This window comes from Phascolarctos cinereus, unplaced genomic scaffold (genome assembly GCF_003287225.1).
Source record: "Phascolarctos cinereus isolate Bilbo 61053 unplaced genomic scaffold, phaCin_HiC Scaffold_2;HRSCAF=192, whole genome shotgun sequence".
Lineage (NCBI taxonomy): Eukaryota > Metazoa > Chordata > Mammalia > Diprotodontia > Phascolarctidae > Phascolarctos > Phascolarctos cinereus.
Window position 1 is genome coordinate 181,537,210 of NW_027555625.1, and position 27,037 is coordinate 181,564,246.

Here is a 27,037-nt window from a genome sequence, read left to right on the forward strand (position 1 = left end):
GTGAAAAACTAAGTATATTTCCCTTAATCCTATCCTGCCCCCCATTTATTCTTTTCTCTCTTTTGACCTTGTCCCTTCTCAGAAGTGTTTGCTTCTGATTACCCCCTCCCCCAATGTGCCCTCCCCTCTATCATCCTCCTGCTTTCTTGTACCCTTCCCCCTCACCCCATCCCCATTTTCCTGTAGGGTAAAATAGATTTCCATACCTAATTGAGCGTGTATATTATTCTCTCCTTAAGTCAAATCTGATGAGAATAAGATTCACTCATTCCCTCTAACCTTCCCCCATTTCTTCTCCTCTGTAAAAGCCTTGAATTATCTGTTTTATGTGAGATAATTTACCCCATTCAACCTCTCCCTTTCTTCTTCTCCCAGTATAATTCTCTCTCACTCCTAAATTTTATTCTCCAGATATCCCCCTTCATCTTCAACTCACCCCCTGCCCTCTATCTATCTATCTATATACATAAATATAATTTTTTCCCTCCAATACACACACACACACTTATTTTTGGGAGTAGCACGGAGGCATTAGCAGGTAGAGAATTACAATGGTTATTGAATGAATCCAGAAATATAAGGCAATATATTCCTTACAGTTTGGTGTAGTCATATATCAGTTTATAACAAAAAAAAAATAGCCCTGTTCTCCTACAAAGTATTCTTTATTGCTGTTGTTTTATTCAGAATCTTAGACTGGATAGACCACTTATCTGACTAAATATGACATTCATTATCTTTCGTTTTGAATCAAAAATAAATTAGAAAGTTTAATTAATTTAAGTATTGGAATATTATGAAGATGACTGTATATCCATATAGGGTATTTTTTTTCTTCCTTCAGTTATCTCATGTGGAGGTCTATCTTTTCCACCAAATGGTAATAAGATTGGAACATTAACCATATATGGAGCAACAGCTATATTTACTTGCAACACAGGATACACTCTTGTTGGCTCACATGTCAGAGAATGCTTAGCAAATGGACTTTGGAGTGGTACAGAAACTCGATGTCTAGGTAAGTCAATTCAAGGATTTCTGTTTTTCTGCTCTTCAAATTACATTTAAAAACAGATCATGACCAAATTGTAAACATTAATCATTAACATTCTCATTTTAAAAATCACTCCTCACATTACACCTAGATGCTTTCTACATTTCTTATGCTCCAGTTCATAATATGACTTCACCTTTGAGCTTCTAAATAAATTTTATTTGAGCAATAAATCAAGGTCATATTGTTTTCTAAGTGATTTAAAGGACTGTTTTTTTCCAACGTTAAGGCAATATACTAGAAATTTAATTATGACATTATGATAGTAATATATATCTTCATTTGATTTATTTTCCTGTTTGCCTATCATTCTCCCATCTTCTCTCTATTTTTAATATGTAAAATAAATGGAAAATTAGTTCATCAAATTGAAACAATAGAAATAAAGATATTTAGAGTTGAATGGGAAATTAATTTTTTTCTCTACTCACTTAAATTTGCAGAGGTAGAAATTGTCCCAGAGTGGCAAGTAATTTGGCCAAACTCACATAGCTACCAAGTAGTCAATTCGGCATTGAACCTAAGTCTTTTAATGTTAGGTCCAGGTGTTAGTTGGACTAAAGAATCTTCCTATTCTGAGATTCTGTAATAAATGTCCTTTAGGTTTCTGTGCTACTCCATTAATAGAAATCATGTATGACTTTATCAGCTAATATGAGTTAAGAAGTGACAGAACCAATATTTGATCTCTGATCCTCTGACTCCAAATTCAGAGGATGTTATTGTTGTTTCCCACTATGCAAAAGAGTACACAGCTTGAAATGACTGTTCTACAGTTAAAATATGGATTCCCTGTGATGGAAGCCTAGATCTCACTTTTGATATTTGTACTATTTATACTATTTCAACATTTGGCAGTAATATTAGCTCTTTTCCATTATCTCTTTAATCTGTAGTCTTCAAGATGCCATTGATACATGTGGTACATTTTCCCTCAAAAATATGTTTTCTTTTTTATTAGACTTTATTTTGATAGTATTTGAGCTGAAATTGCGTTTGCAATGACCCATTGGATAATGAATCCCTTTGTAAATATCATATCACTAAGACATTGCCATGTCAGAAATGGCAAGTGGAATAGTTCTGAATAATTTTGTTCCAAGATGATATTTTTCTGTTCTTCTTATATAAAATTCAGAGGTTTTTTTTTGTATGCATGTCAAATGTTTCTCATTCTTAGTGATCTAAAGAAAACTTTAATACTAATAAAAGATAAGGAAAATGAGAAACAAAGATGAGGCCTTCTTGTGGCAAAAGGATATTTGATTCTACATGACCCTTGCAACCTTATGTTCAATGTAAAATAAAGTTATGACAGCCAGAGTACTCCCAGAAACTTCATATAGCACACTGTTATGAATATCTTTAGAGACTTTATCATGACATGTTGTATTTATCACTGCTAGTGTCCTATCTTCCTGTTACACTGGGATACTATTTCTAATACTCTAGAGAGTCAGCATGGAGAGGTGACTGTAGTGCTTGACTGGGAGTTAGAACTCCTAGATTTCACTTCCATTCTATTCCTTATTAGCTGTATAAGAATAGGCAAATTACTTATTCTCCATGAACCTCAGTTGTTTTTTTATCTATAAAATGGGAATGTAATTTGGTACATATAGTACCTACTTCATAAGGCTATTGCAGGGAATACTTTTTGTAAACCCAAAAGCACGATGTGAATGATTTACTCTTATCTTAAATTATAGCTCCCCTGGTACAAAGTAGAGTGTTCTGCACACAGCATATTTCTAAATTATGATTATAAAAGGAGTGAATGAACTACTTAGAAATGCGGAGTTGATATCATCATTAAAAAAAATTACACCAGAGAACTACAGTGATTTTTCCACCATGTCTACATATGGATCTTTCTACATTACTAAATGGGCCAAGATGTCATTTATTTATTTATTCAACAGATATTTTTTTAAGTTACTGCTATACTTAAAGCACGGTGATAGGGGCCTCCTTGCTGTTCCTCACAAGACAGTTTATCTCTCAGCTTTTGGCATTTTCACTGACTGTCTCCTATGCCTGGGATTCTCTCCCTTCTCATCTCCACCTTGTGGCTTCTCTGGCTTTCTTCAAGCCCCACTTAATCCCATATTCTACAGGAAACCTTTCTTTTTTTAAATTAATTTTGATTTAGCAACAATCACTTCCATAAGCTTTTTAGTTTTAAATTTTTCTCCCCTTCACTCCCCCCTCCCTCCCCAAGATAGCACGAATCTGATATAGGCTATAAATATACATTCCTATTAAACATATTTTCACATTAGTGATATTGTAAGTAAGAATTAGAACCAATAGGAAGAACCACCAGAGAGAAGAAACAAAACACAACAGAAGAAAAAAATAGCAAATAGTATGCTTCCATCTGCATTCAAACTCCATAGTTCTTTCTTTGGATGTGGATAGCATTTTCCATCATGAAATCTTTGGAAATGACTTAGATCCTTGTATTGCTGAGAAGAGGTAAGTCTATCAATATTAGTCATCACACAACATGGCTGTTATTGTATACAACATTCTCCTGGTTCTGCTCACTTCACTCAGCAGCAGTCCATACAAGTCTTTCCAGGTTTTTCTGAAATCAGCCTGTTCATCATTTCTTATAGCACAATAGTATTCCATTATATTCATATACCACAACTTGTCCAGCCATTCCCCAATTGATGGGCATCCTCTCAATTTCCAATTCTTTGCCACCACAAAAAGAGTTGCTATAAATATTTTTGTACATGTGGGTCCTTTTACCATTTTTATGATCTCTTTGGGATACAGCCCTGGAAGTGCTATTGCTGGGTCAAAGCGTATGCATATTTTTATAGCCCTTTGGACATAGTTCCAAATTGCTCTCCAAAATGGCTGGATCATTTCACAACTCCACTGAAAATGAATTTGTGTTCCAATTTTCCCACATCTTCTCCAACATTTATCATTTTCCTGTTTTGTCATGTTGGCCAATCTGATAGGTGTGATGTGGTACCTCAGAGTTGTTTTTTTTTTTTTGCTTTTCTCTAATCACTAATTCACTAATCTAAGTAGTGATTTAGATCATTTTTTTCATATGACTATAGATGGCTTTAATTTCTTCATCTGAGAACTACCTGTTCATATCATTTGACCATTTATCAATTGGAGAATGACTTGTATTCTTATAAATTTGACTTAATTCTCTATGTTTTAGAAATGAGGCCCTTTGGTGCAGCTAGGTGGCGCAGTGGATAGAGCACTGGCCCTGAAGTCAGGAGGACCTGAGTTCAAATCCGGCCTCAGACCAAACACTTGACACTTACTAACTGTGTGACCCTGGGCAAGTCACTTAAACCCAATTGCCTAAAAGCAAAAAAAAAAAAAAGAAAAGAAAAAAAGAAATGAGGCCCTTATCAGAGATACTGGTTGTAAAAATTCTTTCCCAATTTTCTACTTTCCTTCTAATCTTTTTGTAAACCTGAAAGCACAATGTGAATGATTTACTCTTATCTTAAATTATAGCTCCCCTGGTACAAAGTATAGTGTTCTGCACACAGCATATTTCTAAATTATGATTATAAAAGGAGTGAATTTGTGCAAAAACTTTTCAGTTTAGTGTAATCAAAGTTATTACAGGAAACCTTTCTTGATGCCCCTTAATTCTAGAGCTATCCCTCTGTTATTTCTAGTTTTTGTTGTTGTTCAGTCATTTCAGTCATGTTCAACTCTTTGTGACCTCATTTGGGGTTTTCTTAGCAAAGAAACTGGAGTGGTTTGCCATTTCCTTTTCCAGCTCATTTTACAAATGAGGAACTGAGACAAATGGGGTTAAGTGACCTTCCCAGGGTCATCCAGGTAGTAAGTGTCTGAGGCCAGTTTTGAGGTCAGGAAGATGAGTCTTTCTGATTCTCAGCCCAGTACTGTATCCACTGTGCCACCTAGCTGCCCCTGTTTCCAGTTACCCTGTACGTAACATGTATGTACATAATTGCATATTTTCTCCTATATTAGACTACAAACTTTTTGAGAGCAAAGGCTACCTTTTTTCCCCCTTTTCTTTGTATTCCCATTCTATCTATCTATCATTTTATCTAAATAATCTATTTATCTATTTATAACACAGTCCCTAGCTCACTGTAAGTGCTTAATAAATGTCTTTGACCATCAGGGAGGTAAATATTAATAAAAACAGTGTCCCTGTTCTCTAGGACTTTAAAATCTAGACAAAGTGATAAGACACATGCATAATTTAGTATAAAATAAGGCAGACAGTCCTTTTTGTACAGGGCTATGCATTACCATATGATACCTAGATTTTACCAAAGTGTCTGACAAAATATTTCATATTGCCTTTGTGAATGAAAAGATATAGGCTAGATGATACTAAAATTATGTGAATCTGGAACTTTTTGAATGGAGGAATCTAAAGGGTCATTGTTGATTTGGAGGGATGTCTCTAGTGAAACATTTTGGGATTGTCTTTGGTCCTGTACTATTTATCAGTTATTTGACTGTATTTTGCAGAATATGCAAAACTGGAAAAGATAACTAACACACTGGATGACAGAATTAGGATCCAAAAAAGATATCAACAGTCTAGAAAATTGAACTATATGTAATTAGAAACAATCTAATAGGAATATTTGTTCTAAAATTTAATTTAATTTTTCAACCAAAAGCACCTATTTTCTCTCACTTGTAGCACCCCAACTAAATGGGGGAAAAAAGAAGGCCAAAACATTTGGTCTTCTAGAATTATAGCTGGCCATTACAGTGATCAGCCTAATGGAAATAAATTTATATTTAGTTCAAAACATTAAGTTCAAAAACCACCATCACATGTGAAAAATAGGGAAAAATGTTTCTAGATAATAATTCATTTAAAAAAGATCCTAGGATTTGTTGAATTATTGGTTCACTTTGAATCAACATTATGCCATGCCAAGCAGGAAAAATAATTCAAGCACTATCCAGAGCAAGGAAGGTTTACAGTTCTCTTGTACTCCACCACAATTAGACCATATTGGAACCTTGTCTTCAGCTCTGGACCTCATCTTTTGGCATGCATATTGATTACCTGAATATATTCAAAGGAAAGTAACTGGGATGGTGGAACACACAATCATGCCACAAGAATATCAGAACTAGGGATGTTTAGCTTGGAGAATAGAAGACTTAAGGAGAGGACATACTTTCAAGTCATATCATATGGAAGAGGGATTATTCCTGGTATGACCCCAGAAGACCAGGTTATAGTAATTAATAGACATTGTAATTTATAGAGATTCAGATTTAGATTCAGTATAAGGAAAATTGGTCAAATCTTTCCACTCCACCACAACTGCCTCTTTTAGATTTTATTGGCAATGCTAAATATGATAACAGAATTTTAACTTTTGTTTGAATGTGGTTAAAAGCAGGAAGCAGCAGCTTCAATCAGCACAGGTCCTATATTTGCATAATCTTGAAGTGTGGGGTACTTGTTTTGCCCTACAGAATATGCTTTGCTGCTTATGATAACCACTGTCACTGAAGATTATAGGGATGTGGGCCTAACTCATTCCCCCAGGCAAATTAGGTTGATTTTTACTTTAAAAAGTACTAAAATCTTCCTTGATTGGCTTAGAAAACTAAAAGCTCAAGGTACTTCCACAGCTTTCTGGTCACCTGAATACAAAACAGTCATGTTTTCCAGAGTTCCTGTAACTCTTTAAAGCTTGGCTGATAGAAAACAATAGGTGACACATACAAAGGAGCTTTGCTCAGTTGAATCAACTGTCCTCAGTGCATGCCCTTTTTGAATATCCTTCTGCTATGGCTAAATACATCTACTTTTGCTAACTGTTGAGTGACTTGTGAATATCTCCTTTTCCCCAGATATTACATGTAAACTACCAGGAGATTGTCCTGAATTATGCCTGGCCAGAACAGGGTGCATACATTAGATGATGTCATTGCAAACTTCAAATGATATGAAAATATCATTCAGTAAAATGTTACTAGCTCTATACAACAACATATTTCAAAATAAATGACCTCATTTTCTATGCATCTATGAAGACACACATGGACACATATGAAGTAACGTGCCCAAGGTCCCACACTAATAAGAGCCTGAGCTAGGATTCAAATCCATGTTTTTTGACTCCAAGTTCAGGGTTCCTTCTTTATTGGTTTACTGACCCTATATTCTATTGATGCTTTCATACTGAAGGTCCATTGGCTCAAACTCTGGCCATTCTATCCCTATTTGTTTGTTCTCAAAAGATTCATGGCAAGGATGTGAGAAACTTCCCACGATGGCAGTTTCCATCCAAACCCCACCAGACCAAATACCCCCTCATGCTCCATTAATATATAAAATTTATGCATGCCCATATTTAGAAGTGACTGTCCAAAGGCTCTTAGTGGTATTGCTGAGATTAGAACTCATTTTTCTTGGTTCCTCCTCTAGGGGTTATTTGCATTATTCCATAAAGCCTCTCAAACTCTTTCTGTGCTATCATATTTTTTTATTCCTTTGGTGGAAGGGAGAATATAGTTATGAACCTTGCTTAAAAGATGGAATCATTTGACTTTTGTTGTCACACATTTGGCAGCTAACATCACCCCCTGTGGGTGTTGATTACTACCAGAAGGTAGCAAAATTCTATTATGGCATTGTGAAAGAAATCAAGCTTTTAAACATTGCTCTTCCCCTGAAATAATCTTAACTTTATCATTAAAGGAAAAAAAAAAGTACACATTCCATCAATTTAATACATATACTACAGGTAAAGGTATGTGGGAGTAGATATAATCATTTGTGTTTAAACCAGCAATTATTTTAGTGATTTGCTTTGTGCAAACATGAGGCTAAGGCATCTGGAATTTTGTTTCCAGTTATTAGCATGCAGGTAGAATTTTTAAATTGTCTGTGGAATTTCAAAGCCTCACATGACCCTGTCTTGGCCTGAGGACGGTGTTATTGCTCAAAAACAAACACTCCATTTCTGATTTCCCTGCTAGCACAACATGTTTACAGCTTCTATCATTTTATTCCCAGTGATAAATACTGAAAATTATACAGCAAAAAAGAAACCAAATATTTGCTATATAGATTTTTAAAAAAAATACCATTCTATTGAGACACATAAACAAATATTCTGAATGCAAAGTGGATATAGTGAAAATGTGACTTAAACCAGGCAGCTTGACACCTCCAAGAAAGAAATATAATAAAATATTGGTATGAAGTAGCTTAGACTTATCTCTATTCTTTTACCTGTGTGAAACTGGGCAAATCACTTCACCTATCTGGGATTCAATTTCTCATCTGAAAAATTAGCCCTTTGAACTAGATGACCAACTTTTTTTTTTTCTGCCCAAGGCTCTACTGTTATTCTGTTCTCCCAGGCTCATAACCTTGGCATTATCTTTGACTTTTCACCCTCCCTCATTTCACTTGGGGTAGCTAGATGGCATAGTGGATAGAGTGCCAGGCCTGGAGTATGGAAGACCTGAGTTAAAATTTTGACTCAGACACTTACCAACTGTGTGACCCTGGACAAGTCATATAACCTTATTTGCCCTAGTTTCTTCATGTATAAAATGAGCTGGAGAATGAAATAGCAATCTCCTCTAATATCTTTGCCAAGAAAACCCCAAAAAGGGTTAGGAAGAGTCACTTAGAGCTGGAAAACAACTAAACAACAACAAAAATGTCACTTAAGTAATCATTTACCAAATCTTGATCTTTCTGCCTTTTTAACTAACCCCCTTCTCTCTATTTACACAGCTACTACTGATTCAGGGCCTTTTCACTTCTTGTCTAGATTATCATAGCATCTTCCTAATAGTCCCCTTTTTTGAAGACTTTCACTACTCCAATCCATCCTACACATTGCTGCTAACGTAATTTACATTAATCTAAGATATGACCATGTGATTCCCATACTTAGTTGAATCTAGTGATTTCCTATTTCCTTTTCCCACCTCACTTTTCTGTTCTTTTTCACTGGCCATCCTACATCTCTGGAATGTACTTCCTCTTTACCTCCACCTCAGAGTCTTCTTTCTTTAAGACATGGCATAGGAGCTGTCTTTTATGTGAAGTCTATCTTGATCCCTCTTCCCCAATTGCTAATGTCTTCCTTCCTCAATACCCTTTAATTTAACTATTTATCCATGTATTTATTTATGTATTTATTATTATATTTATATTATATTATATTACATTTATTATTATAGTGTGTATATTAAGTTTATATTATATTTATATACAGGACCCTAATAGTCTTAGTGTAATTTTAAGTTTGAATAACTTAATGGCCAAAAACCACACAAAGACTGTTGGGACACTGTTTATACTTGTCTTTCCCATAAGACTATAAGTTCCAGGTGAGTAGGGATTTTTTTTTCATTCTTTTCGTTTGTACCTCTAGGGCATAGTATAGAACCTCAAATATAGTAGGCACTTAATATTTGTTGTTTGACTGATTCAGTGATCACTTTGTGATATCAAATTCACTTATATGCTGTGTCATTTTTGCTACATGCATAGCGATGGACCAAATCCTGTATCTCTTTAGTATCGCAGGGATAACCAATAACATGCACATAACTCATGTTTTATGACTACAACATCATCATAGTATATAGATCTGATGTTTTGTTGATATCAATGTTTTTTCTATAAAGAGAAAGTTTTTATCTCCAAGGGAGAAATGCCCTCTAATTTTAAGGCTCAGATTATTTAAGTATGTATTTATTTATTCATTTACCCATACATTGAACATTGATTTAAAGATTTCTATGTGAAAGAAACAACATAAATGAGAATATGATAAATCAATCAAAAAACTTTTTATTGAGCATTTCCTGGGGGCCAAGCCTTATGCAAAACACTGTGGATACGGAGAAAGGTAAAAAGTTACTCTTCTCAATGGTCTCATATTTTCTTTCTTTTTTTCTTTTTTTTTTTCTTTTTGGTTAGGCAATGGGGTTAAGTGACTTGCCCAAGGTCACATAGTTAGTAATCATTATGTGTCTGAGGCCAGAATTGAACTCATGTCCTCCTGACTTCAGGGCCGGTACTGTATCCACTGCACCACCTAGCTGCCCCAGTGGCCTCATATTTTAATGGCAAAAAAAAAAAAATAGATATGTACAAGATATATGCAGAGTCAGTGTCATGTAATCTGAGAGCACAAAGCATTAGCACCTGGAAAACCAATTAGGACACATTCCACAGGGTAGGATTTGAGCTGAGTCTTGAAAGAAGCTGAGGAAACTGAGGCAGAGGTCAGTCATTGAGTGTGGAGGTGACAAATGTAAAAGAACTAGAAAGGTAGGAAGGAGATAGGTTATGAAGAGATTTAAATATCAGAAAGAGAAATATTATAGATGCATAATACAAAAAATATTCTTGAGTGTTCAGTTGAGGCAAGGATCACTGGAAGGGTTAGAGGAAGGTAAGATAGAGCTCCCTGGGGAATCATGAAAGGTAAATCATGGGACTAACATAATCAACATATGTTACCCAGGCATTAGATGCATACAAATTTAATTTGATTCAACAAATATTTATTAAATGTGGGCTGTGGTGCTATGAATCAGTTATCTTTAATAAGATAAATATGACTAGGACACTGATTTCAAGGAACTTACAATACAACAGAGAGGAAAAGACTAAATTTCTCCCCAAATCTTTGGGATAAATCCAGAGGATCCTCTGTTTAGAAAATGCTTTTGGCCATATATTGGCTACATTATTATAGGCAAATCATTTAATCTCTTTCATTCTTAGTTTCCTTATTGGTAAATTTGGGATAATAATATTGATACTGCCTTTTTCATGTGGTTAATATGAGGAATGTTTCAGAAGTCTCAAACTACCATATCATTGATTATCAATCCATTAACAAGCATTTATTAAGCAACTACTATATGCTGAGTGCTGTTTTAGGCACTGGAGATTCAAATACATAGAAGGAAATAATCCCTGTTTTAAAAAGTAGTTTATGTTCTAATAGTGAGACAAAAAATACATATGTATGCATATGCAGAATAAATATAAATATAAAGAGAATAAATAAAAAATAAATACCCAAGCATTTAAATACAAGGTAGTTTGGGAGGGAGGGTGGTGAGGAGATTAAGAAAAACTCACTGAAGGTGGTTCATGAGCAGTGTTATTAAAGGAAGAGAAGGATTATGTGAAAGAGTTCAGGGGGAGGGTGCATTTCCAGGCATAGAATGGCCATTGCAAAGGTTTGGAAATTTGACATGGAGTGTAGTGTTTGAGGAACAAGCAGTCAGAGTCAGAGTCAGTAAACAATTGTTGTGTCAACTATGTGCTAGGGTCCAGGGGTGGGGAACAGTATCTTCTGTGAAGTTTGGATTCAGTGAAAGGGCTTCAGTTGAGGACCTAGAGGACCACATGTGGCCTCAAGGCCACAGGTTCCTCACCACAAATAAAGGCTTAAGAGAATCTAACAGGGAAAAACAACTTATAAAAAGAAGTTGAAAAGAGAGAGGGGCAGTGGAGGCGATGAAGTCTTACAGCCATAGTAGGAAATGATCTGAGGAGATAAAGACTTTCAGAGCTGATTTTATCTTGCCAAAAAAAAATGAGTTTCTGGAGATCATTAAGTCCAAGAAAGTAGCCAGTTGGAAAATGAAATTAATTCCCTGGTCATCCTCCTTGAATAGTGGAATATCTGGCAGGACCACTCCAATGTTCACCCTTTTCAATCAGAGGGACAAAAGGTACTGAAAAAGTGTGAATTTCAGAGTTGATTTCATCTTGCAAAATGAAGAGTTTCTGGAGGTGATGAAGTCCAGGAAAGGAGCCAGGTGGAAAGAAGTCTAGTTTGGCTAATGCCAGAGTATGGGAAGGAGAGTAATGTGTATGCATGTGTGTATGTATGTATGTATGTATGTATGTATGTATATGTGTGTGTGTGTGTGTATATATGTGTGTATATATAGGTATATATGAGGAGAGAGAAGGACAGGAGGAGGGGAATAGGCAAAGTTGTAAAGGTTTTTAAAAATTGAACAAAAGCAGCAGGGATCCACCAAAGTTTAAAGAGGTGGAGAAATCTGTGCTTTAGAAAAATCACTTTGTTAGCAGTGTGGAGAATGGATTGTACTGTGGAAAGACTAGGAGTCTATTGTCATAGTCCAGTCCAGAGTTGGGGAGATCTCTGATGTTGACCTTGTATGAATAGAGAGGTGAGCTGAATTGCAAAGACATTGTAGAAGTAAAAATGGAAAGATTTGGCAATTGATGGATTATGTAAGGAGAAGGAAAGTGCAAGAGTCAAAAATAACACAACTTACAAACCTGGGAGACTGGAATTATGGTAGTGCCTTTGACAGAAGAGTAGATGATCATTATTACTTGAAGAGAGAGGAATCACTGTCCCCTGTAGGACTCAGGGAAACCTTTGTGGAGGAAGAAGTGCATGAATTTGTTATTGAGGGAAGGAATGGAACAAGTGCTAGGGAATCCATTCCAGTCATGGATGATGAAATGAGCAAAGGTACAGAGGTCAGAGAGAAAAAGATGAGAATAGAGGACAGTGAGTAATCCAGTTTGACAGAAACATAAAGTATATGAAAAGATCAGTGAAATAAGGCTGGAAAGGCTGATTGAAACAGGATTGTAGAGGTCATTAAATGCTAGGACTAATAATTTATATTTTATATCTTATTTTGTTGGCAGTAACAAATATCTAATATAATCATGCTCCACCACAAAGCACTTAAATAAATGCATATACCTATTATTTCTCCATCATTCTAAAATCTCTAGATTAAGAATCAAAAGACCTGGGTCCTATCACTTTTGTTTACAAGTTTGCAACCTTGAACAAATAAATCACTTTACCCAAGTTTCAGTTTTCTTAGCTTTAAAATGCAAATAATGATACTTCCTTGAATATTTAATAGGATTGTTGTGAGGATCAAATGAGATTACATAAGTGAGAACATTATAAACTGTATATTTCAATGCAAATGTAAGATATACTATGCAAGACATTCCATCAATAAGCATTTATTAAGTGCCTACTTTGTGCCAGGAAACGTGCTAGGTGTGGGCTTTCCAAACACACTACTTTCCATTAAAGTCTAAGATTCAGTTACACAAGCCTACTGGCAGTTTTTTGAACAAAGCGTTCCTTCTCCTATCTCCTTGACTTTTCAATGGCTTGACCCTGTTACCGGAATGTTCTATCCTCTCACCTCTGCCTCTTGGTTTCCCTGACTTTTTAAGACTCAGTTCAGATCTCACCTTCTAAAAAAGGATTTTCCTGGTCACCCAATCTGTTAGGAAACTGCCCTCTCTGATTATCATTCATCTATTCTGCATACCTTGCATACTTAAGTATTTATATGTTGTCTCTTCCAATAGAATGTTAATTCATTAAAAGCACAAAGTATTTTTTTAAACTTTCTTTGTATGTTGGACTTAGCACAGTTCTTGGCACATTGTCTTGTTGATTAAAAAAAAATGAAATATTCCCCATGTTCAAAGTATGTACCTTGTATTGAGAAAGGTAATTTATACATATATATCCATATGTAGATATCCATATTTACATAAATGTTTATATTTATGTCAATAAAAGTATATAACAAACATACAAAGTAAATGGTATTTTTAGTAAAAAAAAATTCATAGATATATTTAGAGTGCACCAAATTACTGGTTTTACATTTTTAAAAGAAAAACAAAATAAAATATTTTTGATATTACATAATGTTATTATGTAGGAAGTTAAGAAAATCTGCCTATATATTCAGTCTTAATAAGGTCTGATTATGGATTATGATAAGGATAGTAAGGGTACTCAGACCATGATATAAAGGGTCAGTACATAAAGTTGCAAATGCTCAGCCTGGAAAAGAGAACTAGCTGGTGTATGCTAGTTGTATTCAAACATTTTGTCAGATGTGATGTGGAAGAAGGATTAAACTTAGTACCTACTTCACAGGGTTTTTTTTAAAGGCCAAATCAGATAACATATATAAAGTACCTTACAAACATTAGTATTATAAATGCCACCATCCTGGTGAAGATATTTAGCACTTTGGAAGTGGACTGTTGTAATAGCCTGCTGGTTGCTTTGCCTGTCACAAGTCTTTCCCCCCTCCAGTCCATAGTCCACTGTGATGTCAATGTGAGCACCGGTCTGACCATGTCATTCCCCTCCACAGTAAATTCCAGTAGCTACCTATCACCCTCAGGATCAAATATAAAATCCTCTAATTCAAGTTCAAAGCATTTAAGTACCTGGTCCCTTCTGCCTTTCCAATCTTCTTACATACCTTGCTTCCCTTCCCTCTGTGTACTCTTTGATCCAGTGACACTGGCCTCTTGGCTAATTCTTGAAAAAGACACTCCATCTCCTAACTCTGAACATTTTGATAGGTGTCTTCCAGGTCTGCAGTGCCCTCCCTTCTCATCTTTGCCTTCCTGCTTCTTTCAGGTCCCAGATAAAATCTCATCTTTTACAGGAAACCTTTCCTCATTTCCTTTAATGCCTTAATGTCTTCCCTCCATGGATTATTTCCAAAGGCACACACATATTGTTTGTACATCGTTGTTTGTATGCTGTCTCTCTCATTAACTGCTTTGGAGCAGGTACTATCTTTTGCCTTTCTTTGTATTCTTAGTTCTTAGCACAGTGTCTGACACATAGTAGGCAATTAATAAATGTTTATTACTTCTTTCTTCTTCTTTCTAGTGGTATTGTTATTCTGCTTGGTCTTGAAGGACATAATAATAACCAATGAATGGAAGTTATAGAAAAGCAATTTTTAGGTCAACATAAGAAAAAAAACTAGCTAAACATTAGAGCTGTACCCCAACTATAATAAATTGCCTTTGTGGGAACTGAGGTCATCATTACTGAGGGCACCAAATAGAGAATGGATGGCCACTGATGGCCACTGATCATGGGTGTCGTAGAGAGCATTCCTGAATGTTCAGCTACAAGGTGATTTAAATGGTCTTTGAGATCACTTCCAACTTCAAGATTCCATTTTGTTTTCTTTGGTCTGGTTTGGTGATATATTATATAGAATAAAGATATCTATGTGGCCTAGTAGAGAATTCAAAAGAACTGCTTTTGCTCAAAGTGGCAACTTATCCTTTCTATAACATTAGCCATATCACTCCTTGGTTCAGGAATACCTACTTTCATCATGGAGACTGTTGAGTGTTAATTGTAAGACTGCTGTTGAGCTCTAGAAAACTGGAAATAATGCAATTGCTAAATCACCCTTGAATTGCAGAGAAATTCAACAATTCCTTTGGCAGTTAAAGTTGTATTTTCTGAAAAAGTACAATAACAACTTCCTTAATGAATTTTGTACTTAAATTGGTTAGATGGGGCAATTACATTAATTTACTATTTTAATGCCTTGTTTCTCTTTTTTTTTTTTTTTTTTTTTTGGCTTGTTGGCTGAGCAGTTCTACCAGGTCCAGATTAATACAAGACTATTAAATCCATTAACTTAAATGATCTGAGAGTAAAATAGGCCACATGCAGTTACTTCCCATTCTGAGATTTTTCCTTTATGTAGAAATAGCACAATTCTCTGATTGGTGCTTCTCAAGCAGCACAAGTCCCTTGATTCCTTATGTGTTGCATATTTTTGTCTTTAGAACTGCCAGTATAAAGCATTTAATGGGCTTTGTTCAAACTGAAGCCAATCAGATTTAAGTACCCTGGGATATGGGGTCATTGAGTAAGTAGATCTCATCAGAGACTTAGGCCCATTTTATTTGAATTAACTTGGTATTTTTGTTTTGAAATTTAGAGGTTTTGTTTTTTCCTTATTTTTTACAGCTTACAGATCTGTTTTCCTTTTTTGTTTCTGCTCATTCTTACTGAAATTTGCACTAATTGAATAATTGCTAACTCATGACAAATCATTAAATAAAACATGAAGGTTGACTTGCTCACTATAATATAGTGAAAAAAGAAAACACAGAAGATATGAAGTTAAACCTTCATTCACTTAAGAATTTGTAAAATCTTCCTTCTGCAAAATAATATAAATTTCATGCATAAGTGGCATAAGGACTAGCATAATATTAGATCAAGTGTAAGTTCCTTAAGGTCAGGTCCTATTTATTTATTTATTTATTTGCTTACTTACTCATTTATTTAAATCTTCATTTCACCAGTGTCTTGAACTTAGTAGGTGGTTAATAACCATTTATTATATTTTGTTAAATGTGTACCATTTTCATGGATGGAAAATTTTTAAAATTTTCTAGAGATGTAGTATGTAGTTGACATATAAAAAAGTTTGTCAAGCATCATGCACATGCTTCTCAAAAAATATAATTCAATGTCTGTGATGCAAATGATACCAATAATACAAAAATGATTCACTTCATCATGTAGCAGAAGAATTTAATGGAATGATGATTCCATTGATGTTGACACCCATACCATCAGTGCAAACTATTTGCAACCCACCTATGATATATTAGTTTGCCATTTCTTTTCCATGCCATTATACAAATCTTCCATAGAGGATATATCTAATGTGTTAGATGCTTCCCTCAGCATATGTACTAAACACTTAGATTATCCATTTGTTATCCCTTGCTCTAACTACCTGACTGATCTACCAGCTTCTCCCAGTCATACTCAGATTTTTTTTATACTGGTTCTCTTATATAAATAATCCTTGATAATGTGCAGCAACCAGTGTAAATCCAACATATGTTTTTCCATTACCTTTTAGATGACCTGAAGTTCCAAATATTCAGAGACTCTGATGTTCCATAATTCATAGCCATATTGCATCACCAGGAAGATATCTGTGTTTTTTGATTCTGGGTTTTTTGTAGTTGTTGTTGTTGTTGTTTCTAGGAACATTTTGGCAACATTGAGAGGGATTTAAAAAATAATATTTTATTTTTCCCCAATTACATGTTGAAACAATTTTAACATTTGTCTTTTTTTAAGTTTTGAGTTCCAACTTCTATCTCTCCCCTTCCCTCTTCTCCCCCCTCCCTGGTATGTAAGCAATTTAATATAGGTTATACATGTGTAAGCATATAAAACATTTCTGAATTAGTCATTTTGTAAAAGAAGACTAGACAAAAAAAGAAAGAAAAGAAAGGAAAGGAAAGGAAAGAAAATGAAAATAGTATGCTTCAGTCCGTATTCAGACAATATTAATTCTTTTTCTGGAGGTGGATAGCACGTTTCATCATGAGTCCTTTGGGATTGTCTTGGATGATTGTATTGCTGAGAATAGCTAAGTCATTCACAGTTCTTCATCATATAATATTGCTGTTACTGTGTACAGTGTTCTTCTGGTTCTGCTCACTTCAGTTTGCATCATTTCACATAAGTCTTTCCAGGTTTTTCTGAAAGCATCCTGCTTGTCATTTCTTATAGCACAATAATATCCCATCTCAATCATATACCACAACTTGTTCAGCTATTCCTTAATTGATGTACACCCCCTTAATTTCCAATTCTTAGCCACCATAAGAAAGAGCTGCTATGAATATTTTGGTACAAATAGGTCCTTGCCCCCTCCTTTTTTTAATCTCTTTGGGATATAAACCTAGCAAGTAATATTGTTGGATCAAAAGGTATGCACAGTTTTATAGCTCTTTCGACACATTTCCAAATTGCCCTCCAATGGTTCAATCAGTTCACAACTCCACCAACAGTGAGTGCATTAGTGTCTGAAAACTTCCTGTTCATCTCCTTTGACCATTTGTCAATTGGAGAATGACTTGTGGTCTTATAAATTTGATTCAGTTTTCTATTGAGAAGTGAAGCCTTTATCACAGATACTTGCTGCAAAAACCCCTCCCCCAGTTTTCTGCTTTCCTTCTAATTTTGGCTAGATTGGTTTTGTTTGTGCAAAAACTTTTTAAATTTTCTGTAATAAAAATGATCAACTTTACCTTTTGTAATGGTTTTGAGACTTAGATTTGTTGATGCTATCCATATGTTTGTGGCATATTTCTGTTTTTACCCTTCTTTTCTCTGTTCCCTTAGCCATTCTTTATTTGTATTCTTTGAAAATATAAACTTGAGAATTCTCCAAGTAATCACAGTTGCATCTTGAAATGCATTTGCTTTTCTCCTGTATTGGAATTACTTTTTATTATATTGGCAGATTAGTTTTTGAGAGCTTTTCATCCCTTGAATCAAAACTGACAGAATTTTTGACATAGAATTATACCTAGGTTTCTCTGAATTTCTGGATTCTTATTTTCCATAGTATACTTCTCTGCCTATAGCTATGTTTCTCTCACTTTAATATTATGAATTATAAGATGACTTGGTTATGTTTCTTATGTTTCCACCACTTCCACATCAGCAATTAATTCTTTCTTGGTCGTCAGGAATAAGTGCAGAATTTAGTAGCACTTCTCATCATTATTTTCTCTGAACTTCTGAGGAAGAAACTTATAATATTAGCATGTTACCATAACATGTTTCAATGAGCAGTGTCCTATCTTGATTAAATAAGACCTTTTATAAAATCTGATTCATTCATTCTACAAATATTTGTTGAACAGAGGTACTATGTTAAGCACTGACTTAATTTCTCCACCTGGTCTGTTAAAGGCCATTGAACTTTTTAACTAGAGATACTGCAAGATCGTGGGAAGTAAGACACTTGCCAGAATGAATCACAACAAATATGCAGATAGTTTTGCTCAAAAGAAAGGGAGAAAGATATTCTTTGACAATTAGTAAGTTCATGAACCTTTGGGGAAATTTCTAGCCAAGTTAAAGTTAAAAATTTATTAAAATAGCATGTATTGATAATATGATTTTTAATAGTAACCCTAAAGGTATGACACATAAACATTCCTGTAAATAACATGGCATTACATTTCCTCTCCTAGGACTGGTTGTGAATAACTTGTCATAAAGTGGAATAGAAGAAAAAGGAAGGGAGAAAAAAAGAAATAGGAAAGAAAGAAGGGAGAAAGAAAAAAAGAGGGAGAGGGAAGGCAAGAGAGAGAGACAGAGACAGAGAGCACTATTAGATGTAAACTACAAATTATGTCTCGAACTGCTTGTTGATCCATTTTCAAAAAGGGTGCTAAAGAAGTAGGAGAGAGAAAAATCATTATTTTTAAGCCTTACCCACTACTTCCCATTATATACTAGTTTTCCATGCCTGTTCTTCAGTAATAACAAAATAAACTTTTATTTTGTCTACAATATATAAGACACTTGAGATTCAAAGGCAAAATGCAAGTCTGTGTCCTGAAGCAATTCATATTATATGAGAGGATATATCATATTCACAGTGAGGTAAATGAAACCAGATATAAACAAGTTGATATGAAGCATTTTCAAAGAGAACATTAAGAACTTGGAGAATCAAGAAAGGCCTTATGAAGGAAGTAGCAACTAAGCTATGCTTTGAAGAAAGTTAGACATTTTATGAGCTAGAAGTGAGGAGGGAATACATTCTAGAGAAGGGGAGCCATGTCTACAGAAATACATGGAGCAAAGAGATTGTGTGTTACCACAATGGAATATTTGGTGAACTAGTTTGCCAGTAGGAGAAAATAAGGCAAAGGAAAATAAAATGACAGGAGAAGTAAATGAGAGTTAGATTACTGAAGGCTTTAAATACTAGTTTGGGAATTTTGTATTTTACATTAGAAGTAATTAGGGGCCACTGAAGATCTCGAGGGGGTGGAGAGCAGTCATGCTTTTCTGCAAAGGGCCTCTTCTTAATTTGAGGATCAGTGGAAAAGTTTTCTTCTTTTAAAACAACATAAAAAGCTTAAGAACAGAGACTAATCATTAATTCAGAAGACTCATATTGAAACGTGCCTTGTACCTCTTGGCAGAGAAGTACTAGACCAGAAGTGTGAAATGAGGCATACATTTTTGGAAATGGCTCAAGGTGATTTATTTTATTTAACTATATTAAGTTGTCACAATGGAGGATTTAGGTTTAGGGTTAGTTGCAATGATGTAAAAAAATATAAAAAGCATAAAAACCCCTTATATGTATGAGTTTGCTTGTTCCTTCCAACACTCAAGTTCTCTAATTCAGTGATATTTTTGAAAAAAAAATTAAATGAAATCTCTATTTACAGGAGATAGTAATTTTGAATTGAGAGGAGCCTTCCCTCTTACAGAGTGCCAGATTCTTAATAAATGTGACCCACTGTGATCTAGTTTCCTGACACCCCATATTGGGGCTAAGTGGAAGTAGGACAACTTATTATGCCTCTCTTGTCTCCTTCATTCAAAACAACTAAAAGATAATTCAGTGACAGGAGATAATAATGATATTACCAAGGATAGTTAAGTTGGAAGGTACTTAATACTGAGAAAAGACACACACACAAAAAAATCCAGTTCCTAGTCTTCAGTTCCTAAAAATCTGTTTCAAAATAAGCATAGTACATAAACTGTATTCACAGAATCTCAGAATTTGTGAAAGGTTTATCAGGGGCAATCTATAGTAGTCTAAACCATTGCTAAACCATCGCAAAATGCTATGGAGCCCAGAAGAGTGGTAAAAACATCCACTTAAATGGACCAAAGTGTGAGTATATGTGGAGGTGGGTGGATAGAGGGGGTTGCTTAATGAAGAAAACAGTATTTGATTTGGGCAGGGCATCTTTGTGAAAGAACGGCAAGTCAAATTCAGTTTAAGTATAGAGTATACTTAAGAACATAGTGGTTCATAAGGCTGCAAGTATAGGTTAAAGGCAGAACATACAGGGCATTTAATGTCTGGCTGAAGAATATGACCCCAAATTTGCTACAGAATGAAGGATCAATAATCGAGTAGCTGTAAGCAGGGTATATTTGATGAGGGTTGTGCTTCTGGCAGATTAAACCATTAGTGGTGCATTGAATGGGTTGCAACTTTGGAGGAAACCTAAAAATAATGCAAAAGAGCTACTCAGCAATGGGAATGGAAAGAATAGGATCGATGAAAACATAGTTAGGACTTGGCAGCTTTGACAAGTAAGAGATATGGAGGAGTCTGACTTAGAACTTTAAAGAATGGATGACCAGTAGATAAGTATTTTTTACATATAACAGAAATTGAGAATTCAGGAGTTGTGTATTGGGCCCAGGGACTAAAGGGGGTTAAGGGTGGATCATAATGTTTTCAGTTTGTGATAACTTGAGTTTGAGGTTCTAGTGAGACATTCAGGAGATGAATCATGGTTTACAGATTAAATGAGTTTCCATTGTGGGAAGTTTTGAGGAACAGTTTATTTATCTTTTAAGTATATAAATATTTAATTATAATTATGTAAAATATAACTGTATAAAAATAATTATACTTTCTAACAATTAGAGTTGTCCCAAAGGATAATGAAGAGTGTGAGATAGAAATGGTTCCCTTTCCCTGGATATCTTCATTCAAAGTCTTGCTGTCCTAGATAGTATGTTATACAGGGTTCTTGGGTAGAGAAGAAGTATGATAGTGGATAGAATGCTGGGATTTGAATAAGTGGACCAGGGTCTACATCTCATCTCTGACACTAGCTGTATCTTTATCTCAGTTTCTTTGGGGCTAATAATATCATTAATACTTAACAGAGTCTTTGCTACACTCAAATGAGATTATGTGTGTAAAATGTTTTACAAACTTTAAAATGTCTTTACACACATCAGCTGTTTTTAAGGGAAGGTTGGAATACTGCCTTCTGACTCAGATTCTGTGAAACATAATTGAAAACTTTACCTACCTAAGGTTAAAATAATGAGATGATTCCACTGGATTAATAGAGTTGAGAAAATTCTAGAAGTCACCAGTGGAAAATGAATCTTCACAAAATTTGATCCTTATTTACCTGTTCCTGATAGGTAAATGTAATTACTCTATAGTGTGGGGCACTTAATCATTCACTCTTTAAGTTTGACTTGAAAATTCTACATAGTATACAAATGAATTAACTAACTTTTCTTCTTCATCTACTTAATGAAGTGAAGAACTATCTAATTTAAACAGTGAACAAATTACCTAAGTCTGTGTGGTCTGTTTCTATAAAGAGACTTTGAGAGAGGGGTGTGTGTTTGTGTGTGTGTGTGTGTGTGTGTGTGTGTGTGTGTGTGTGTAAATCAATCAGTTCATCAGCAAACACTTATTAAATGCCTTCTGGGTTCCAAATAATGTGCTTCTTCCTAAAGATACAAAGATAAAAAGGAAGCAGTACCTATACTTAAGAAGCTTACATTTGTAAGGAAGTGCAAAGTTGATAGGCAAAGAGAGGTTCAGGAGAGAAATAAGTTGACTACCACTTTGTTACCTCCCAAAATGTTGTATATGGAGAGAAGTGAGGCTCTTGCCTGTGGTACCTACATAGCATTATCCCTGAATGTACCATGTGATTTTACCATAGAATAAAATAAATGACGAATTAAATACTTTCATGGAAGGCAAAAGTCAATGATATTCTGTAATTTTCTTTTTTAATTACTTTTATTTATCTCCTTATAGCTGGTCACTGTGGTTCTCCAGATCCAATTGTAAATGGTCATATTAGTGGAGATGGCTTCAGTTATCGTGACACTGTGGTCTATCAATGTAATCCTGGATTTAGGCTTGTTGGAACATCTGTCAGGATATGCCTACAGGATCACAAGTGGTCTGGACAAACTCCTGTTTGTGTCCGTAAGTAAACAATTACTCAATTGGAAAAATGTTTTTGCCTGCTTTGCTCTTTTTTATTTTGTGCTCATAATGTATGACATTTATGAGGATATGTGTGAATGGAAAATGGGGTGACTCTTCATGGAGGATTTGTGCAAATACAAAATAAGACTCTCACAAGATGAGAATACCCAGAGACTATAGTCTATATAGGTGGAAGGAGCTGATTATATAGATGCCGTCATGGATTCATAGGTAGATGAAGTGCTCATAATATAAAAGTGCTTTACCTTGAAAATAGTAGAATCCTGAGTGTCATCAAGTCAAGAAAGAGAATAAGGAATTGCAGTTCTAGGGGTTTTTTAAAATATTGTTTGTCCCTCACTTCCTTTGAGTAATTCCATAATAAATTTTGTTGCTTATTTCATTTTCACAATCCTCATCTTAGAATAAGAAAGGTGGAAAAAGTCAATTACTTGAATGCAAAATTCTCAGTCAATCTCTAGTATATTATCTTTTATAGATTTCCTAATTTGTAGGTTTGCTTTTTCCTTCTGCTGTATTTTTGAACTGTATTTTTGTGTCCTATGTCCCATCAAGACAACAGACACTTAAACAAAATAGACCACTCACTTTTTAATAAGTAAAATTCAATTATAGTCAGTAATTGGCTTTTAACCTAGACCAGTGTTCAAATAAATGTTGTCCTTCATTGTTACACTGTATTATAATCCCCCCTTGAGGTAAAAATGGAATTTTTACACTTTCTAATGCTTTTTTATATAAAATTGAATCCTAGTGGAGGAGAGGGAGAGAGAGAGCAGAGAGAGAGAAAAAAAAGGACAGAGAGACTATATAGCTAGGGCATATGGTGATAAAATGGTGGATTTAACAAGTTCAGAGTGTAAGAGCTTTACTTTGAGCAAGAAAAAGAATCTGTTAAGAGAAATAAGAATAAAAATGGTGGTTAAATTTAACTGACTAGAATATGACTGTTGAGGAGTCCAATAATCTAAACTTTAGAGTCTTTTATTGCTGTTATTTTTTTTTAGAAAACTTCACTTTTATATCATGCACATTGATAGTTCTCTGTATACCTCAATGTCCTAATATAGAAATGATCAAGAAAATTACAGTATTAGAGGGAAAATATTTTTACAATGAATGCCATAATATTTAATCTTGGATAAGAATCATTTTATGTATTGAGGATTCAAAGCACCAATATATTTTTCATCCATGTAATGAGTTGAAAAGAGACCTGTCACCAGTATAAATGAGCTTCTGCTATAGAATGAACCAAAATGAGCTATAGTTCCTCTGAGGAAATATCTAAAACATCACAATTATGAAAGGATTTTAAAGGGCCTTTACTTGTATTGCCTATTAAGTTTAAAGTGAAAATATTTTTGTTATATATTGGCTATTCAACCATGAGCAAAAATTAATCATTAATGATACACGTGTCATATGTTAGCAGTTTACCCAGGGCCGTACTGATTGTAAATCTCTGAGGTAGAATTAGAAGTCAGGTCTTCCTGACTCCAAATACAATGCTCTGTCCAATATATGATGCTGCCTGTCTAGTTGACTGAATCAGTTTAATGAGTTGCTCTTTCATTTATCATGTGCTATCCCAACAGCAATCACATGTGGACATCCTGGAAACCCTGCTCGTGGATTGACAAATGGTAGTGAGTTCAACTTGAATGATATAGTAAACTTCACCTGTAGCACAGGTTATCTCCTTCAGGGTGCAGCAAGAGCCCAGTGTCGGAGCAATGGCCAATGGAGCAGCCCTTTACCAACTTGTAGAGGTAAGACAATGTCTAAGCAAAGAACCATTTTACTTTTAAAGTATATTAGTGCTAAACATAAACTATGGTTCCAGTCTGTCTCTTTATACAATTAAAGGGCAAGGTCTCACCTAAGTACACAAGACTTCCTAACTTTACATCCATCATCATTCACAAGGGATAGGGCCTAGATCTGTAACTTCATTGTAATGGGAAAGTCCTTGATGTGAAAAATCCCTCTACCAGTTCAGATCAGCCTCTTCTCTGCTATTTACCTTAGAGAGCTACTTAAAGTAGTGATGTCAAACTCAAATAGAAAGAATGTGGGGTACATACGGCTCTGCAGGCCACACATTGACTAAGAAAACCACATATTTACATTATTTATGTTCTATCTTATTTTTATCCATTTTTGTTAAATATTTCCCAATTACATTTTAATCTAGTTTAGACCAGAGCCGGTGGCCAAGAGTTTGGCAGCTTCTCCCTAGAATACTGAAAGGCTGAGTGATTTTCCTAGGGTCACAGTCCAATACGTGTCAGAGGGAGAACTTGCACTCTGGTCCTACTGGCTTCAAGGCCAGATCTCTTTCCACTATACCACACTGCTACTTATCAGTGGTATATTAATTACTTTCTGAACATCAGTATCAGTGTACATCGTTACTTTAGAACTTATCTGTTCTGAAATCCACTTACAAGGTTTATAGTATAGTGTTTTCTGTTTTAAAGGCAAGCTGCCTCTCCTATTTTGTTACCAGAATAAATTAACTTAGTAAAATTTGTTGATCCAGTAGTTGGACAATTACTTCTTATAAATGTAGAATCATAGAATTCAGGCATTAGATCAAGAAAGGAACTTAGAGATCATTAAGTATCACTAGAGAAATGAAGCAATTTACCCAAGATCACAGAGGTAGGAAAGCTAGGATTGCTTCAAGGAAGTATGGGTACAGATGATTTGTATATTCCTTCCAAGTATGGAATGTAAATGGTGTCTGTTGAGTGAAGCTGGTGAAAGGAAACAATATAAAGGTAATAACTTCATAAGCTGAGGCACAGAGGCAAAAAAGTACAATTTGAAAAGTATATTGAAAAGGTAACATGATGCTACAGGGCATTGAATGCCAGACTAAGGAATCTGTATTTAATTGGGTAGATGATAGAAAGCCACTAGATTGTTTTGAACAGAGGATTAATATGATCAGACAAAATACATCTGTCAACAGAATTAAGAATAGCTTGGAGGGGCTATAAAAATTAGTGGCAGGAAAATTCATTCTCATGTTTTTACAGTCATCTAAACTACTAATGAGGACCTTTATTAGATATTACAGTAGTGAGTACACAAAAGAGATGAGTTCAAGAAAGAGATTTCATTTTTCTGTTTACCAAATTTGTCAAATAAGCCAAATCAAACCTCTACCTACTTCACACCAAACTTAGACTCTTATGATCCCTTCCACCTTTCCTTATGCTTTTCTCCTGTTATTACCAAACTACCACCACTGATACCACCACCACCACAAACAGTTAGACAGCAAAGTTAAGGAGGGATTTTTTCTGTTAAACACTTAAAGGTTAAAGAGTATTCCAGTTAATGAGCTCCTTTAAAATATAGCAGAACTAATTTGGTGGTGCATAAGCTTTCTCTGTAGCATCTATACAGTAGTGAATTATAGCATATGTTCATAAGAACTAGATACATAGTGTGAAATAAAGCAAGCTAGCATCAGGCTTTTACAGCTAGGCAGTGGTCACTTACCTTGAAGAATATGGCCTGAAAAACAGAATGAAATTACTTCGATGCATCAACAAATAAGAAAATAATTGAAGCCTGTTTCTACTCTATCTCTTCTCCTCCCTACGCTGTGCCTATTTTTGTCAGCAGCATTACTCTGACGAGTATGTCATGGGTCATTTGAGAGTTTTTATAAACAGGTCTCTTACCAGAAGGACTTGGCCCTTAGTATGTTTATAAAATTGCAAATATAGCAATTAACTCAAGTGCTAGAAGTAATAGCTATAATTTCCCAATAAAAGCAATCTACAAACTACCCTGAAAGAAAGTAACTGACCTGGTATTCCCTGGTGTGCAGCTGATCCATTTCAGATCCAGTCTTCTTATTCACTTCTTTGATATGCTTAAAAGTCACATAACTTTTTTCAACATAAAAAAAATTGTATCTACAAAGAATAAGAAAAAATGCATTATTTTAGAATATCCTGTTATTTCAAATGTGGAAGTAAATAGAATTTGGATTTAATATTTGTAATTTCTGGGTATATATTCTTAAATGAAAACTTTATGGATGCTATGAATCATTGGTACTTCTTAGAGTAAGAAACTTTACTTCCTGTGTTGAATGGACAATTCCTTTGCATATCCCATATACAACTCAAAATGTATAGAAGCTGTCAAATAATAGATATTATTTTCAGGTAATTCAGATTAACACTATGCTGCCTATCTCTGCCATATAAATATATGTGTGTGTATGTGTGTGTGTGTGTGTGTGTGTGTGTGTGTGTGTGTGTGTACAATTACATTGAAAAACATGGAAGAATTAAAACAAGACTT

General features: G+C 34.8%; 1 protein-coding gene across 1 annotated transcript in view; it reads left to right on the plus strand.

Annotated features, from left to right (window-relative positions):
* The window catches only part of CSMD1 (CUB and Sushi multiple domains 1), a 1,378,384-nt gene that overhangs the window by 1,255,794 nt on the left and 95,553 nt on the right, over positions 1–27,037 (plus strand). Inside the window, exons 49-51 of the mRNA XM_078149151.1 lie at positions 845–1,018; positions 22,508–22,681; positions 24,304–24,477. Of these exons, the coding sequence (XP_078005277.1) occupies positions 845–1,018; positions 22,508–22,681; positions 24,304–24,477 (522 nt within the window). The remainder of the gene's footprint in view (positions 1–844; positions 1,019–22,507; positions 22,682–24,303; positions 24,478–27,037) is intronic.